The following is a 17,778-nucleotide window of genomic DNA, read 5'->3' on the forward strand; positions in this document are numbered from 1 at the left end:
TAAAATTGATAGGCAAAACCTTATATTTCATTGTTGTTTTACCTTACAGTTCTCTAATCATTGGTGAGGCTGAAACTATGATAACTTAAAAACTGTGGTACTAGGAAAGGAGAAACTGATCAACATCACCAAAAAGTAAGACCAGAAGCATACACATACTTGTGTGTGTATTCACATACTTGTGTGATTCTATGTATGTACAGTAAATGATAAAGGTGGCATTTCAAAAGAGTGTTTATATGAACTATTCAATCAACAGTGCTGGAAAGATGGGCTAAGTATTTGGCAAACAAGTTATAATTCTTACCTCATAAGATAAACTAAACTTAAAATTCTAGACTAAGAGTTACATGTAAAATTGTAACCATAAAGAACTAAGAGAAAATGCAGTGAAAATGTAGCTGATCTAGGGATGGATCTTTCTGAGCATAACAGCAAAAAAGAAATCAAAAAGGAGAAAATTTTACTTCGTAAAAATGTAAAACTTCTCTATATCAAAATAAATGTAAAATTAAAGGGCAAATAGTAAAATAGCAACGTATTGCAATAACATATGGAAGACAAAGTGTTAGCATCCCTCATGGATAATAAATCTTGTATAAACCAATAAGAAACTGACAATTTTCCAGTAGAAAAAAGGGAAAAGAATATAAGTAGATAATGTGCAAAGTAAATAGAAAAAAAAGGCTATTTATTTTATGAAAAAAAAATTTATCATCAATATGACCAAAAACCAATTCATGATATTATGCTAACATAGATATTAAAATACTGTTGTAGGGGGTTATTTAAGAAAATATAATAGGGTTCAGCATATATTATGCTGCAAGAAACAGACTGTAGACTGTTCTTTCTGACACCATTTTTCTAAAAACAATTGTGTATTTACTTTACAAAAAATGATTGGAAGCAAATATTCCAAAATGGAAACAGTGATTTCCCGAGACTGGAGAATTATAGATTTATAATTTAAAGATTTTTATCTTTTCTTTTGCACTTTTCTCTATCTTCCAGTTCCCTGCAGTCAACATGTATATAGGAATTTGGAATCAGATAACCTGCTACTTGTGAAAATTGGAGAGAATGAGAATAGTCTATCTATTCAAATGAAACTAGGAGATAAACTCACAATTCCTGAAGAAATGAAAGATACATCTTGATAAAATGGATGTATCTGATGTTGAAAAAGTTGCACAAAGGCAAGAAAATAATTATCTAAAAGAAAGAAATTATCTAAAAGAAATAATTATCTAAAAGTTGCACAAAGGCAAGAAAATAATTATCTAAAAGAAAGAAAGTCAATGCAAGCCTCATTGACAAAAGCTTAAATAAAATATAAAGAATTGATAAATATATACAAAAATGTACAGATCCTGATAGATATACAAGCAATAGGAGACACAATTTTTTAAAAAGTGAAGCAAAAATGAAAAAACACATACCCTCACTGGGAATTAAAGAAAGGAAACTAGAATAACTTGATGTGTATTAAAACGATTGATCTAACAAAAGCAAATGATAAAAACCCAACATTGATGGGGTAGTAAAAATATAAATAAAAAGGTATATTTTATATTTTTTGATGTCACTAAAAATTGGTTGGTCTTTCTAAAGAATAATCCAGCAGCATGTAACAAAAGCTAAAAAGCTGTTCATACTCTTTTATCCAGAATCCTTTTTCTAAGAATATACTCCAAGGAAACAGGAGTATATGTATGAATACCTATAAAAAGGTATTCATAGAAGGATAAAAAGTTTGGAAAACAATTCAAGTATCCAATAATAAGGAAACAATTATTTAAATTTGATGAATATATAGCTCTTTCAACATGTGGAAATACTTACATGAAAGAATAAGTGAAAAAAACAGCACAAGTTAATATGTACACACTGAATATAACTATGAAAATGTATCTCTGTACACTAATAAATTAGAAAAGAATTAGCATTACAGAAAGATTTGAGTTTAATATTTATAAAGTTCTTTTTTTTATTGAGGAAACATTGATTTCACACCCCCTACTCTCCAGTTCCTTCTCCTCTGGTAACTACTACTCTGTTCTCTGTATCTACATGTTTGCTTTTAATAGTTTTTTTTATATTCCACATATGAGTGAAATCATACAGTGTTTCTCCTTCTGTCTGACTTATTTCACTTAGCATAACACCCTCAAGGTCCATCCATGTTTTCACAAATGGCAAGGTTTCATCTTTTTTATGGCTAAGTAGTATTCTATTCCTGTCTTTTTCATAACACTCAATCTTATAAGTATGAGGTGATATCTCTTTGTGGTTTTTGACTTGCACTTCCTTAACAATTAGTGATATTTAACATCTTTTCATGAGCCTATTGGCCATCTGTAAGTCTTCTTGGAAAAATGTATATTCAGTTCCTCTGCTCATTTTAATCAGGTTGGTTGTTGAGTTGTATGAGTTTTTTTTTAATATATTTTGGATATTAACCCCTCATCAGATATACCATTTGCAAATATCTTCTCCCATTTGGTAGGTTGTCTTTTCATTTTATTGAGGTTTCCTTTGCTGTGCAGAAGCTTTTCAGTTTAATGTTAATCCCATTTGTTTATTTTTGTTTCCCTTGCCTGAGGAGACATAGCTAGAAAGAATGGTAAGACTGATGTCAAAGAGTGTACTGCCAATGTTTTCTTCAAGGAGTTTTACAGTTGCAGGTATTATATTCAAGTCTTTAATCCATTTTGAGTTAATTTTTGTGTATGGTGTGAGACAGTGGTCTAGTTTCATATTTTTTCATGTGACTGTCCAGTTTTCCCAACACCATTTATTGAAGATACAATCCTTTCTCCATTGTATGTTCTTTGCTCTTTTGTTATAAATTACTTGCCCATATATGCATGGGTGTATGCATATATATATATATATATATATATACACACACACACACACACCCATATATGCATGGGTGTATTTCTGGACTCTCAATTCTGTTCCATTGATCTATGTATCTGTTTTTCTGCCAATACCATGCTGTTCTGATTACTGTGGCTTTGCTGTTTGAAATCAGGGAGTGTGATACTTCCAGCTTTGCTCTTTTTTCTCAGGATTACTTTGGCTATTTGGGGCCTTTTGTGGTTCCATATAAATTTAAGAATTTTTTCTTCTATTTCTGTGAAAAATGTCCTTGGGATTTTGATAAGGATTACATTGAATCTGTAGATTGCTTAATAAGGACATTTTGACAATGTTTATTACTGCAATCCATGAACGTGGAATATCTTTCCATTTATTTGTTTCTTCTTCAATTTCTTTCAACAATGTCTTATAGTTTTCACTGTATAGGTCTTTTACCTCCTTGGTTAATTCCTAGATATTGTCATTTTGTTGTTGTTGTTGTTGTTGAATATCTTGCTCATGTATATTTTAAAGGGATGATTGTAGATATCAAGTTAGCAGAGTACAGTATTTAGATTTTAGTGGATTATTTTAATAATTATCAATACACCAGAAATCGTGTTTCAAAATTTTTATTGAGGTATAGTTGATGTACAATATTATGTTTCAGGTGTACAACATAGTGATTCACAATTTTTAAAGATTATACTCCATTTATAGTTATTATAAAATATTGGCTATATTCGCTGTGCTGTACAATATATCCTTGTAGTATATTTATTTTATACATAGTAGTTTGTACTTCTGAATCCCCTACCCCTGTCGTGCCCCTTCCCCCTTCCCCCTTCCCACTCCCTACTGCTGACCACTAGTTTGTTCTCTATATCTGTGAATCTGTTTCTTTTTAGTTATACTCACTAGTTTGTTGTATTTTTAGATTCCTCATATAAGTGATATCATACAGTATTTGTCTTTCTCTGTCTGACTTATTTCACTTAGCACAACACCCTCCAAGTCCACCCATGTTGTTGCAAATGGCAAAATTTCATTCTTTTATATGGCTGAGTAGTATTTCATTGTGTGTATACATCTTCTTTATCCATTCATCTGTTGATGGACACTTCGGTTGCTTCCATATCTTGGTTACTGTAAATACTTCTGCTGTGAATGTGAACATTGGGGTGCACGCATGTTTTCAAATTAGTATTTTCATTTTTTTCAGATATATAGCCAGGAGTGGAATTGCTGGGTCATATGGTAGTTCTATTTTTAGTTTTTTGAGAAACCTCCATATTGTTTTCCACATGGCTGCACCAATTTACATTCCCACCAACAGTGTACAAGGGTTCCCTTTTCTCCAACATTTGTTATTTGTGTTCTTTTTGATAGCCATTCTGACAGGCATGAGGTGATATCTCACTGTGGTTTTAATTTGCACTTCTCTGATGATTAACAATGTTGAGCATATTCCTAGTTTCTTAATTTCTCTTTCTGCTAGCTCATAGTTAGCATATAGGAATGTAACAGATATTTATATTTTGATTTTGTATCCTGAAATTTTGCTGTATTCATTTATTATTTCTAATAGTTTTTTGGTGGAGTCTTTAGGATTCTCTCTATATAAAATCATGTCATCTGCAAATAGTGACAGTTTTACTTCTTCCTTTACAATTTGGATGCCTTTTATTTCTTTTTCTCTCCTAACTGCTCAGGCTAGGACTTCTAATACTATGTTGAATAGGAGTGGCAAGAGTGGGCATCCTTGTCTTGTTCCTGATCTTAGAGAGACAGCTTTCAATTTTTCACCATTGAGTATGATGGTAGCTGTGGGTTTGTCATATATGACCTTTATTTTGTTGAGGTATGTTCCCTGCATACCCACTTTATTGAGTTTTTATCATGAATGAGGGTTAAGTTCTGTCAAATGCTTTTTCTGCATCTACTGAGATGATAATATGGTTTTTAATCCTTCATTTCGTTAATATGGTGTATCACGTTGATTGATCTACAGATGGTGAACCATCCTTGCATCCCTGGAATAAATCCCACTTGATCATGGATGGTGTAGGACCCTTTAGATGTTGAATTTGGTTTGCTTTAGATGTTGACTTTGGTTTGCTAATATTTTGTTGGGGATTTTTGCATTTATGTTTATCAGAAATACTGGTCTGTAATTTTCTTTTTTTGTGTTGTCTTTGTCTGGTTTTGACATCAGAGTGATGTTGGCCTTGTAAAATGAGTTAGGAAGTGTTCCCTTCAATTTTTTGGCAATAGTTTGAGAAGGATAGGTATAAAATCTTCTTTGAATGTTTGGTAGAATTCACCTGTGAAGCTGTCTGGTCCTGGACTTTTGTTTTGGGGGAGCTTTTTTGATTACTGTTTCAACCTCTGTAATAGTACTTGGTCTACTCAAGTTTTCTATTTCTTCATGGTTTGGTCTTGGAAGGTTGTATAAATCTAAGAATCCGTCCATTTCTTCTAGGTTGTCCAATTTGTTGGTGTATGGCTGTTTATAATATTCTTTTATAATTCTTTGTACTTCTGTGGTATCCATTGTTCTTTATCCTCTTTCACTTCTGATTTGTTTATCAGGGCCTTCTCTCTTTTTTTCTTAGTGAGTCTAGCTAATGGTTTGTTGATTTTGTTTATCTTTTTAAAGACAGCTCTTAGTTTCATTGATCTTTTCTATTGCCTTTTTAGCCTCTATTTCATTTATTTCAACTCTGATCTTTATTATTTCCTCCCTTCAATTAACTTGGGTTTTGTTTTTCTTTTTCTAGTTCCTTTAGGTGTAAGGTTAGACTGTTTATTTGAGAGTTTTGTTTCTTTCTAAAAAAAAATTCTTCTCTACCTGTGGGCAGGGGATGGGGTTTCCACTGTCAGGCCCCACCTCAGAGCTGGCAAGGTAACACTAGGATGGGACATCTGAGTTCCAGTGACTCCCCTGGCGGCAGCAGCTCTTTGAGGGTCCTAAGAGTCTGTGGGGGTCCAGCTCCTGGCCCAGGCCAACATTTGGTCCTGGAGCCTGGGCTCTGGTTTCTGGTGCTGCTCAGTTTTGTTTCTTGAGGTAGGCCTGTATTGCTATAAACCTCCCTCCCAGTTTTTGTTGCATCCCATAGATTTTGATATGTCGTATTTTCATTTTCATTTGTCTTCAAGTAATTTTTGATTTCTCCTTTGATTTCTTCGTTGCCCCAATAGTTGTTCAGTAGGATGCTATTCATTCTGCACATATCTGTGATTTTTCCAGTTTTCTTCTTGTAGTTGATTTGTAGTTTCATTCCATTGTGATCAGAAAAGATGCTTGATGTGATTTCAATCTTCTTAAATTTATTGAGACTTGTTTTGTGTCCCAAAATATGGTCTATCCTTGAGAAAGTTTCATATACACTTGAGAACATATGTGTATTCTGCTGCATTTGGATGGAATGTTCTATACAAATCTATCAAATCCATCTGGTCAAAAGTTTCATTTAAGACTGTTGTTTCCTTGTTGACTTTCTGTCTGGATGATCTAACCACTGATGTTAAGTGGGGTGTTAAAGTCCCCTACTATTATTGTGTTGCTGTCAATTTCTCCCTTTAGGCCTGTTAATAATTGTTTTATACAATTTGGTGCTTCCATGTTAGGTGCGTATATACTAATCACTGTTATGTCTTTTGATGAACTGTCCCTTTTATCATTATATACTGTCCATTTTTATTTCTTGTTACCTTTTTTGGCTTTATTTCATCTGATATGAATATGGCTACACCTGCCTTCATTTGGCTGCTATTTGCTTGGAATATCATTTTACATCCCTTCCCTTCGGCCTATGTTTGTCTTTAGAGTTGAGATGTGCCTCTTGGAGGCAGCAAATAGTTGGGTCTTGTTTTTTAATCCATCCAGCCACTGTGTGTCATTTGGTGAATTCAATTTATTTATATTTAGGTTGATTATTGATATATGAGGACTTAATACTGCCATTTTATCTTTTGTTTTCTGGTAGCTCTATATCTCCACTGTTTCTTTTTCCTTTTGTTTCTGTCTGCCATTTTGGTTTGATGGTTTTCTGTGATATTTTTCTCAGTTTCTTCTCTGTGTGTGTGTGTCTCTATTTTATGTTTATTTTTGTGGTTACCATGAGGTTTGTATAAAATTTCTCATAGATAAAATAGTCCTTTTTCTGCTGATAGCATCTTATGTTCACTCACCTATATGAATTCCATCCTTTTCCTCCTCCCCTTTTAGTGTTTTTGTTGTCTCAAATTATCCCTTTTTATGGTTGTGGGTTTGTTACCAAAATAAGATAGCTATAATTATTTTTCTGCTTTCTTTGTTCCCCTTTAACCTTTATAATAGTGTTTAAAAATCTGTTCTGATAAAGAGCTGCAGTTTTCTGATTCTATTTATCACCCTGCTTAAAGTTTTATGTATTTTTGCTATTTTGTTTCTGGTAGAAGAGCTCCTTTCAATATCTCTTGTAAGGCAGGTCTAGTGTTGATGAATTCCCTCAGCTTTTGTCTGGGAGACTTTATTTCTCCTTCATATCTGAATGATAATTTTGCTAGATAGAGTATTCTGGGGTGACAGTTTTTCTTTCAGTATTTTGAAAATGTCATTTCACTCTCTCCTGGATGTTAGGGTTTCTGCTGAGCAATCTGCTGATAGCCTAATAGGGGTTCCTTTGTAGGGCACCATCCTTTTTTCCCTGGCTGCCTTTAAAATTCTTTGTCATTAACTTTATTTTAAAAAAAATTGTATTTATTTGGTCGCGCTGGGTCTTAGTTGCAGCAGGCGGGCTCCTTAGTTGTGGCAGGTGGGCTCCTTACTTACAGCACGTGGGATCCTTAGTTGCAGCATATGGGCTCCTTAGTTGCAGCAGGAGGGCTCTTTAGTTGTTGCTCGATGCCTCCTTAGTTGCAGCATGTGGACTCTTAGTTGCTGCATGCATGTGGGATCTAGTTCCCTGACCAGGGAACTGCATTGAGAGCACAGAGTCTTCACTACTGCTCCACTAGGGAAGTCCCCTCTTTGTCATTAACTTTTGACAATTTTAATGTGTCTTGGAAAAGGTCTTTTTGCAATGAGTTTAATTAGGTGTTCTCATTGCTTCACAGACTTGATTGTCCAGTTTCTTCCCCATGTTTGGGAAGATCTCAGCTATTGTTTCTTTAAATAATTGCTCTTCCTCTCTTCTTCTGGGATACCTATTATCCCAATGCTGCCTTTCCTAAAAGAGATGTGTAGCTCTCATAGGATTTCCTCTTTTTATATATGTCTTACTTCTCTTTCCTCTTTTACTTGTATCATTTCTAGGTTTCTATCTTTGAGTTCACTAATGCTCTCTTCCATATTGTCTGCTTTATTTCCAATCCTTTCTAATGCATTTTCATCTTGTTTATTGTGTTTCTCATTTCCAGAATTTCTGTTTGGTTCTTCTTTAGAGTTTCAATCTTTTTGGTAAAGTATTCCTTCTGTTCATTAATTTTATTCCTGAGCTCATTACACTGCCTTTCTGAGTTTTCTTGTATCTCATTGAGTTTCTTCATGATGGCTATTTTGATGGCTCTATATGATGGCTCTATCAGTTAGATCTCAATATTCCATGACTTTAAGTTTGGCTTCTGGAGAATTGTCATTTTCTTTTTGTGATATAGTGTTACTGTGATTCTTCATATTGCTTGATGAATTGTTCCTCTGCTGGCACATTTGAAGTTAAATGACGGGTTAGGAGTTACAATCCTTTCTTTTGCTTTCCAGTAGGTGGCGCTATCACACAAGTTTTTGGTTTCGCTCACCTGAGCTACCTCTGGTTATACTTGAGAGTTGGCACTTTCCAGCCTCCACCATATGTGTAACAGGTGTGGCTCTGTGCTTTTGCTGTTGCTTCTTGTGCCTCTAGGCTTATTGCTGTATTGCTTCTGCCAGAGCTGCTGTCATTACTGGGATGATGGGCTCTTCTCTTTTGTGGGAGATCCCCTGAGACACAGGCTCTGCTGTGGGGGGAGGGGAACAGTGTGGGAGGGGAAGCTGGGGTTGCACAGATGCCTCCACTGTGTCTGGTGCTGTCAGGTTCGGGGGCTCTGCCAATGCAAATAGTGGGGCAAGAGTCTGGGGTCATGGGTTCCTCAGTGACTGGAGGGATGGGGTCCCAGGCCCCACTGTTCCTGCTGCTAAGTTGCCTGTGGTGGCAGGCAGAGTCATGCGTGCTGCTTCCCCTGCTGCTATTGGGTTTTCTGAAGCTATGGGCTCAGCTGCCACAGTCAGAGGGCTGGGATTGCAGGTACCAACTCCACTGTTCCCTCTGTTCTGCCTCCTCTATGTGTTCCAGTTCACCCACCTATAGATGTACAGATGTGTGGAATTCTCTGGCATCCTGTTGTGTTGGGCAAAGGCACCTTCGTTGTGTTGTAGATGTTTTACTGGTTGTAGCTTCAAGGGGAGAGACAAAGGTAGCTTTTCACTCCACCATGTTTCTGACAGCACTCTCCTATAAAGTTCTTATGTTCCCAAAGTTGATTAACAACATAATATTTAAAAATTAAAAGAAAATTATAGAACTGAAATACTGAGTGTTTGAGGTGAGGCACAGAATCCCACTTCTGGGAACATATATAAATGAACATACCTGGTGAAGAAATAGCCTGTTTTCCTTGGTGGAATTACAGCTGTCATTCAATATATCCTTAAAGCAACTTTGGGGCTTCCCTGGTGGCGCAATAGTTAAGAATCCGCCTGCCAATGCAGGGGACATGGGCTCGAGCCTGGTCTGGGAAGATCCCACATGCCACAAAGCAACTAAGCCTGGGCACCACAACTACTGAACCTGAGCTCTAGAGTCCACGAGCCACAACTACTGAATCTGCGTGCCACAACTACTGAAGCCCAGGTGCCTAGAGCCCGTGCTCTGCAACAAGAGAAGCCACCACAATGAGAAGCCCATGCACCGCAACGAAGAGTAGCCCCTGCTCACCACAACTAGAGAAAGCCTGCACACAGCAACGAAGACCCAACGCAGCCAAAAATAAATAAATAAATTTAAAAGAAAGCATTTTTGTTATTGTGAAATTATTGCAATAATAGAATTATGAAGAGTCACTCATTTTATAAATCATCAAAACGTGCCTTTCTTGACCTTCCCAGGCAAATCTATTCTCTTTCTCCTGTACTTTGTACATAATGCCATTGTTATAGCATTTATAAGACTGTACTATAATTATTTGGTTATATGTCTATGTCTCTCACAGCATCACACCCAGTGCCTGGTACATAAAAGTAAGCAATAGAGCCTTATGAAAGAATGAATGAATGAAGCGAATGAAGGAGCACATTTGGAAAATAAATATAACTTGCTACTTGAGTCCCTGAAATGTTTGTGCATTCATTAAACTGAAGTCCCGAAGACCTAGTAGTCCCTATTTTCTCTGGCTAGGAAATAATAACTTCGTAAGAGGCCCAAAACAAAGTGCAGACTTTGAAAAAGTAGTCAGTAAGGAGTTTGCTTCTGTTTGTTAGAGAGATCTGATGTGATGCAAGTAGATTCCAGGAATGAAGTCCCAGAGCTTGGAAGTTACCTATATCCTCGTAAGATTATGCTGAGTTTACAACAATGGATGTGAAGAAGAAAAGGGTAAAAGGCATCAACTTTTAAGTGAGAGCCAGAGAGAATCACATCAAAGGCATCAACAGGACTTCCACAGACCCCAAACCATAGAGACTTCTCAGAAGGGCAAAGAAGATAGTGATTACAAGATCAAATAATATTCATGGAGTAAGATTTGGGCTAGATAGAGAAATACCTTCCTTATTTCAAGAGATTTAGTGCTAGGGGACTGGTATCTGGAGACTAGGAGTACATTATAGTCTGAAGCTAGAGGGACTAGCCAAGGAGATTAAAAAAAAACCCAGGAAGCAGGTTCTAGAAAGGACTGAGGTACCCCATCCCACCTAGTAAAGCATCAATCCAAATTAATCTCAGAAGTTTCAGAGTCTTGACTTGGCATTTACCACTAATAGGGCTGAGTCAGTGGAGGGAACCAGGGGTTCAGTAATTTGTACTATTCAAGCTAATTTGTGGCTAGGTTTTATTTATTAGGACCTGAGACCTATATTCAATAAACTTGATAATTTCTATGTGTTTATATTTTAGTTTTCCATTTTTTGGGTAAAATTTCTTTAGGAACTTCCAACTTTGCACTTAATTTAAAAAGAAAAGGGATTTTCTACATTATGGCTAGAATGGAAGAGTGGGGGAAATCCATATATTCCTAAAGCCAAATGTAATGTTAATAGCTCTGGGAGTTCAGGTCGTGTTGGCATAAAATGTGGGTGCTAGGAAAGATAAAGAACAGTCAGCTCTGACTGTTGGTCCTTCCCTCCTTGGTTGATTCCCTCTCAATTTAGACCTACATAACTGCCACAGAAATTGAGTGTTTGGAGTAGGTGTTAATAAAAAGGGATGGAGGCTGGTTTTGAGCCGGACAAAATTTGGTTTGGCTTTAATTACTAACAGACCACTCTTGGTGAAGAAAAAAAGTACACACACAACTAGGGTTTGTAAGTGGCAATCTACTATGTAAGGTACATTCTTCATTTATAAATTTACTTTGTGGCTTGATTTAAGATTGTATTAATTTCCCATTGGTGCTATGACAAAGTAACATAAACTCAGTAGCTTAAAACAACATACACTTATACTCTTACAGTTCTGGAGATGAGAAGTTCAAAATGAACCTTATGGCTACTATGACGTAAAATAAAAATCAAGGTGTCAAGCAGGGCTGTTTGCTTTTGGAGGCTCCAGGGGAGAATCTGTTCCTTGACTCTTCCAGCTTCTAGAGGATAAGCCTAACAGCCTTATCACTCTGATCACTTGCTTCTGTCATCACATCTCTTACTTCTACAGTCTGATCTCCCTCTGGGTATCTCTTATAAGGAGACTTGTGATTATACCTAGGGCCCACCTGAATAATCCAAAATAATCCTCCCCACCAATCTCAATCTCCTTAATCTAATCATACCCACAAAATCCCTTTTGCCTTAAATGGTAATGTTCACAGGTTCCAGGGATTAGGGCCTGAATATCTTTTGGGGCCACTATTCAGCCTTCCACAAGGGTGGTTTAGAAATTTTGCACATCCTTTTTTTAACAATGTAGTAATTTGTTTAATGTGAAATTTGTAGTAACTTGCATAAATTTTTAACTTGTAGTAATTTGTTTAATGTGTCTATCACCAAATTTAATATATAAGTTGAATAAAAAATAAGTACTAATTAAAAATAAGTATTAGATTAAGAAATGGAATTTTAAAATATTGTCAACTAATTCATTACATGACAAAGTATAAAGAACTAAAAACAAGTTCCTTGGCTATTAATGTATATAAAGTTAGCATTTTTTCAAAATGGAAATATAGGTCCCAAGAAAGGGGAGAAGAACAAGTTGGTTAAGCACACACTTGGAATGAAGATACAAAGTTGCCTGATAACAGTCATGCCCTCTGTACCAAAGAGTTCATAAAACACACTGAAAATTATCAAGCCTGCTCAGGATATATAGGGTTAGAAACTTAGATTCCAGAGACTCTAAATTCCTTTTCAGATGCAGTTTAATAAAGCAATAAAGATCAAGAAAAAAATAAAAAGGAAGGAAACCAGCCTGTATCAAATAATGCTTTGATTCTAGCACGCTGGCCAATCTCCTTACCTAGGCTGGAATAAATGTGGCTGAGAATACAAGCTGGTTGTACTCTGATGGGGTGCACCTCAGCAATGGTCTCCACATCAATTCCCTTGTCCTTCAAAATGGCCTTGATTTCTTCTGTCTCAGCTAGAATGGAAACTATAGGAAAGAAAGAAGATGAGGTCAACAGAAAATTTTATTTCAACAGGAACCTAAAGATCTCTCGAGCCACACAATATTTTTTTGAAGGGAAAACAAAAGGAAGGTAAGGAAATTAACAGTTATTGTAGACTTGATGAAACAATCATCATGCTTGGTACATAATGATATTATCTAAATGGAAAAGGAAACAAGATTTCATGATTAGAATATTTAATTCTGTTTTTTGTCTAAATACCTATGTGCTTCTAGAGAATGCCACACTCACTTATATCTGTGATTCTATGTTTAAATAGGAAAAAAAAGACCAGGGACAGCATTATGAGGATAATAAAGAACACCCTAATGGTACGAATTGCTCAAAGCTAGAGAACAGTAGAAGGCAAGGTAACTTCAGGATAAAGCACTGAGGTACCATATTTGAAACTCTGTGTAGTTGTTTTGGGGGATGGGGATAAGACTTCTCTAGACTCAGAGCCTGCCAAACCTGGACAGCTCCCTTTTCTTCCTCTCACACTCATGTCTCAAAAGTGGTAATCATACTCACAAAGGAGAAGTCCAGGCCACCTCACTGACTCTTCTGTTTATTCCCCCTCTGTGGGACTGATAATCTGTCTGGAGGCCAATAACCTGAATGGGGCCTCAGCTGGCTTAATGCTAAGCACCAGGGGCAAACATGTACCCTATTCCTGCTCCTCTAGTACTGCTAGATATGTTGAATTGGGTTTATAAGAAAATGAAGGTGCCATTTGGTTCATTCCAGCTTACAAGTATTGTATTTGTTGAGTTTGGGGGGCAAAAGCCTAGTTAAAAAAGTGCTACTCTGCATTCCTTTGCCATTATCTTTTGTGTATTTTTCTACCTTGGGGACCTCATGGTGTTGTGCTGCTGTGGTCTGGGGCAGGATATGCAGGGTATGGTGATTACAGAGTCCCCTGGACATAACACCATCTTGATTACTTCTAACTGAAAACAACAAAGATTCTCCAGGAAAAATATACAGAGGAAGAATAATAGTGGGCTGACAAAAGTCCAGGGAAACACATGTGGTCATCTATTCATTCATTAATAAACATTTACTAAGCACTTAAATGGTAAGGTACTATGCTAGGCACTAGGGATTTAGAGATGAATATGTTAGTCTCTCCCTCAAGGAGCTCATAGTGTAATGAAAGTGACACACACATAAACTCATTATAAAATAACCTGTTAAGTAAATAAATATATGCACAGAACATTGTGTGATCACCCAAGAGTGACACCTATCTAGTCTGGAGTTGGCAGGGGGAAGTTTCAGAAAAGGCTTCCTGATGTCTAAGGTGAACTTGAAAGAATGAATAAGTTAGCCAGGAGAAAGAAGGGAATAGGAATTGGGAAAGCCATTTTAGGTAGAAGATCCAGAATGATCATAAAACATGAAAATGGAAAAGTATGTGTTTGTGTGTTTGTGTGTGTGTGTGTGTAAGAGATGGGGTGGGGACTACATACATTTCCATATTGCTGTAGCATGAAACACCTTGCACAGTGGAAAAAAACACACAAAAAACAAACAACCCCCCCACCAACCACCAACAAAATGAATCTGGAAAGGCAAATAGGGGTTAGATCATCATGGAGAGCATGTGTGTCACTTTAAGGAACTTGTATTTTATCCTTGGGTAATGATTTCCAAATTGCATTCTCCTGAGCCTCAGGGTTCTACAGAGGGCAATGCAGTTGGTAGCAGGAGTAAAGGGGACTAAAGGAGAGGCAAATGAACAACACTCTGGGGTCCCAGGGCTACTTTCAACCCCAACAACTCAGCTTTTTGTTTATGTTTTATCAAGTATGTAGAAAATGCTTATTTGGTACCACCTATGTGCTAGGTACTGCCATATGCTAGGGATACAAAGATAGACATGATCCTTGGAGAAAATGACATTGACACTGAGTCTTGCTAGAGAGCTGAATAGGAGTTATTCTGGTAAAAGTGAAGGTAAAACTAAGGGAGAAGCTGTTCCAGACAAAAGAAATAGCATAGACAAAGGCTCAAGGGCAACAGAGAACAAGGCAGATCTAGGAATAATAAAAAAAAGTTCTTTATAGTAGGAACATGGAGTGTGAAGCAGCAGTGGTGAGAAATGACGCTGAAGGTGGAGTCAGGGAGCAGATCATAAAGAGCCTTGTAAGCCATGTTAAGAAAGTTGACAATGGGAAGCCCCTGCAGAGTTGTAATCAGGGGAATAGCATATCCAGATCTCCGTCTTAAAAAGAACATATTCATGTTGATGATTAAAGAATAAGCTGATATACTGTAGTGGACCTACACTGAAGACAGGGAGACCACTTCAAAAGTTATTGCATTTAAAAAAAAAGTTATTGCATTAATGCAAGGAAGAGATGCTGACTACTTAGATTAGGATCATGACATTGGTACTGGATAAACTAGATGGATTTATGAATTATTTAGAAGGTAAAGAAATTGGGACTTGTTAACTGAACGTAGGAGATGAGAGGGAGAGATACCGAGAATGATTCTTCATGTGTTTATTTGTGTAACTGAGAGAAAAGTGTGCCATTTACTGACATAGGCAAATAGGGAGAAAAGCAGGCACAGATGATGTAGAACTAGGAGAGTGCAGCTGATTAATTTTGGACATGTTGAGTTTAAAGTGAATGTGATATATTCAGGAGTCATTAGCATAGAAAGAGATGGGTCAAGGAGAATATATAGAAAAGAAGAGAAAAGGACCTAGAATATAACCTTGAGAAATTTCAACATATAAGATATGCGCAGATGATGAAAAAGCCTGGGGGCGGGAGTGAGGGGTTCTTGTCTCATGGCTTATATGTTCTCTATGGTATAGGAGGTGAGGTCATCTTCTGAGAGGGGAGAAGTTAGGAGGCAGGAAAAGGGAAAAGGTGAGGAATGGGAGGAAGCTGAGAGACAATAACAAATATTCTGAATAATGAGAGCAGTGGGCTACGGACAAAACTCCCAGAAATACCAACAGTTAAGGGGCAAGGGGAAGAAGAGGAAGCCCAGAATGAGACAGAAAAGTACAAAACTTAGGTTGAAGGAGAGCCAAGGGAGTATGGTATCACAGAAGACATGTGAGTTAAGAGTTTCCAGAAACATAAACAACAAATGAAACAGAAAGATCCTCTAAGAAGTGGATTGAAAAATATCTGCCGAGTTTGGCAATAACTTAAGCAAAATCACTTTCAGAGGAATGATAAGCTAGTTGTAAATGAATGCAGAATGAATGAAATGTAAAGAAGTGGAAGTTTGGATGAGAAAGGAAGGATAGGATAACTAGAGGGAGACGAACATGTCAATGTATTAAAAATCAGAACCAACAGAGAAGAGTTTGAAGATAGGAAAGAGTAGGTTTCTATGAAGGCTAGGGAAGAGGATAGGATCAAGCATCAGAAGGAAGAGTTGGTGCTGAAGAGGAGAAAAGACAGCTTTTCTGAGACTCAAGAAAAGGAGGCAAGGCTGGGTGAAGATATAAGTAAGACTGTAGTGGGGGGGTTGGGAAATTGACAAAGATCAAAACATTAAGATTACCCAGCATAAAGTAGCAGGCCAAGAATGAGGTTGAAAACAAGCAGTGGGGTTGAAAACAGAGAACGTGTGGAATAGTTGAGGAGAATGAAAATGCTGACTAACAGTAAGAACAAGGACTGACAGGAGGCACTGTAGGCCTAGTTAAGTTGGAGACTGTGGATTTACAATGCTACCACTCTGCTCATTTGTGTGATTTTTTTTTTTCTAGAAGATTTTAGCAGGCCAGGTACAGGATCAGAAAATATAGAGAGTAAAACTGATCTGGGGCTGTGATTTTTCTGGTGGGTGTAGCAGAAGTTTGGTGTGCTGGTAATTAAGAGATTTAGATGACCAACCGAAAGGTAGGGGAGTGTAGACTAGGAGAAAATAGACACAAGTGTAATGGGTCGGGGGGAAGAAAACTGAAATAATATGCAGTTATGACTGGTGATTGGGACTTTTGGGAATGGAATATCTGAGGTGAAACAGTTCTAAAGTTTCGTCCTAAAAGTGAGTGGAGTAGAGGCAGAGGGAAGGGTCACTAGGGTTCTAGATATCCAAGAATTTTGAGGCTAAAATATTAGATGGCACTTACTCTGATGCTGAAATCTAGTACTATGGTAGGAATTGGGGAAGAAGAGGAAGGCTATGAGCCAAGCCTCAAAGTCTCTAATGAATGAATGAGAGTAACCAGGAGACCAATATAGCCAGATGGCAGAAGTTTCAAAGGAGAACAAGCTTTCTCATGGGAGGGGAAGAGTAATGGTCTTTTATATAACGTTCGCTATGTACAGGAATACCTCAGAGATGTTGCAGGTTTGGTTCCAGACCACTGCAGTAAAGCGAGTATAACGATAAAGCGAGTCACAAATTTTTAGTTTCCCAGTGCATATAAAAGTTATGCTTATAGAAAACAAACTTATGGTTACCAAAAGGGGTAGCAAGGTGGCAAGGGTAGATAAATTAGGAGTTTGGGATTAACATATACACACTACTATATATAAAATATTAATAGGTAAACAGCAAGGATCTACTGTATAGCACAAGGAACTATACTCAATATCTTGTAGTAACCTCTAATGGAAAAGAATCTGAAAAAGAATATATATATATATATATAAAACAATATATATATGTATATATATATATATATACACACACACACATACACACAACTGAATCACTTTGCTGTACACTTGAAACACAACACTGCAAATTAACTATACCTCAATTAAAAAATAAATAAAACCAAATGAAAAGAGTTATGTTTACACTATATTTTAGTCTGTTAAGTGTGCAACAGCATTGTATCCAAAAAAACAATGTAAATGCCTCAATTAAAAATACTTTATTATTGGGCTTCCCTGGTGGCGCAGTGGTTGGGAGTCCGCCTGCAGATGCAGGGGACACGGGTTCGTGCCCCGGTCCAGGAGGATCCCACATGCCGCGGAGCGGCTGGGCCCGTGAGCCATGGCCGCTGAGCCTGCGCTCTGCAATGGGAGAGGCCACAGCGGTGAGAGGCCCGCGTACCACAAAAAGAAAAAACAAAACAAAAAA

At 37.1% G+C, this 17,778-nt stretch overlaps 1 protein-coding gene across 5 annotated transcripts in view; it reads right to left on the reverse strand.

Annotated features, from left to right (window-relative positions):
- Nucleotides 1–17,778, reverse strand: part of PHKA1 (phosphorylase kinase regulatory subunit alpha 1) — a 129,169-nt gene that overhangs the window by 65,679 nt on the left and 45,712 nt on the right. For all 5 annotated transcript variants that reach the window (XM_033416190.2, XM_004285543.4, XM_004285542.2 and 2 more), the window contains one exon: nt 12,558–12,692. In XM_033416190.2, coding sequence (XP_033272081.1) covers nt 12,558–12,692 — 135 coding nt within the window. The remainder of the gene's footprint in view (nt 1–12,557; nt 12,693–17,778) is intronic.

The sequence above is a fragment of the Orcinus orca genome, chromosome X (assembly GCF_937001465.1).
Source record: "Orcinus orca chromosome X, mOrcOrc1.1, whole genome shotgun sequence".
Lineage (NCBI taxonomy): Eukaryota > Metazoa > Chordata > Mammalia > Artiodactyla > Delphinidae > Orcinus > Orcinus orca.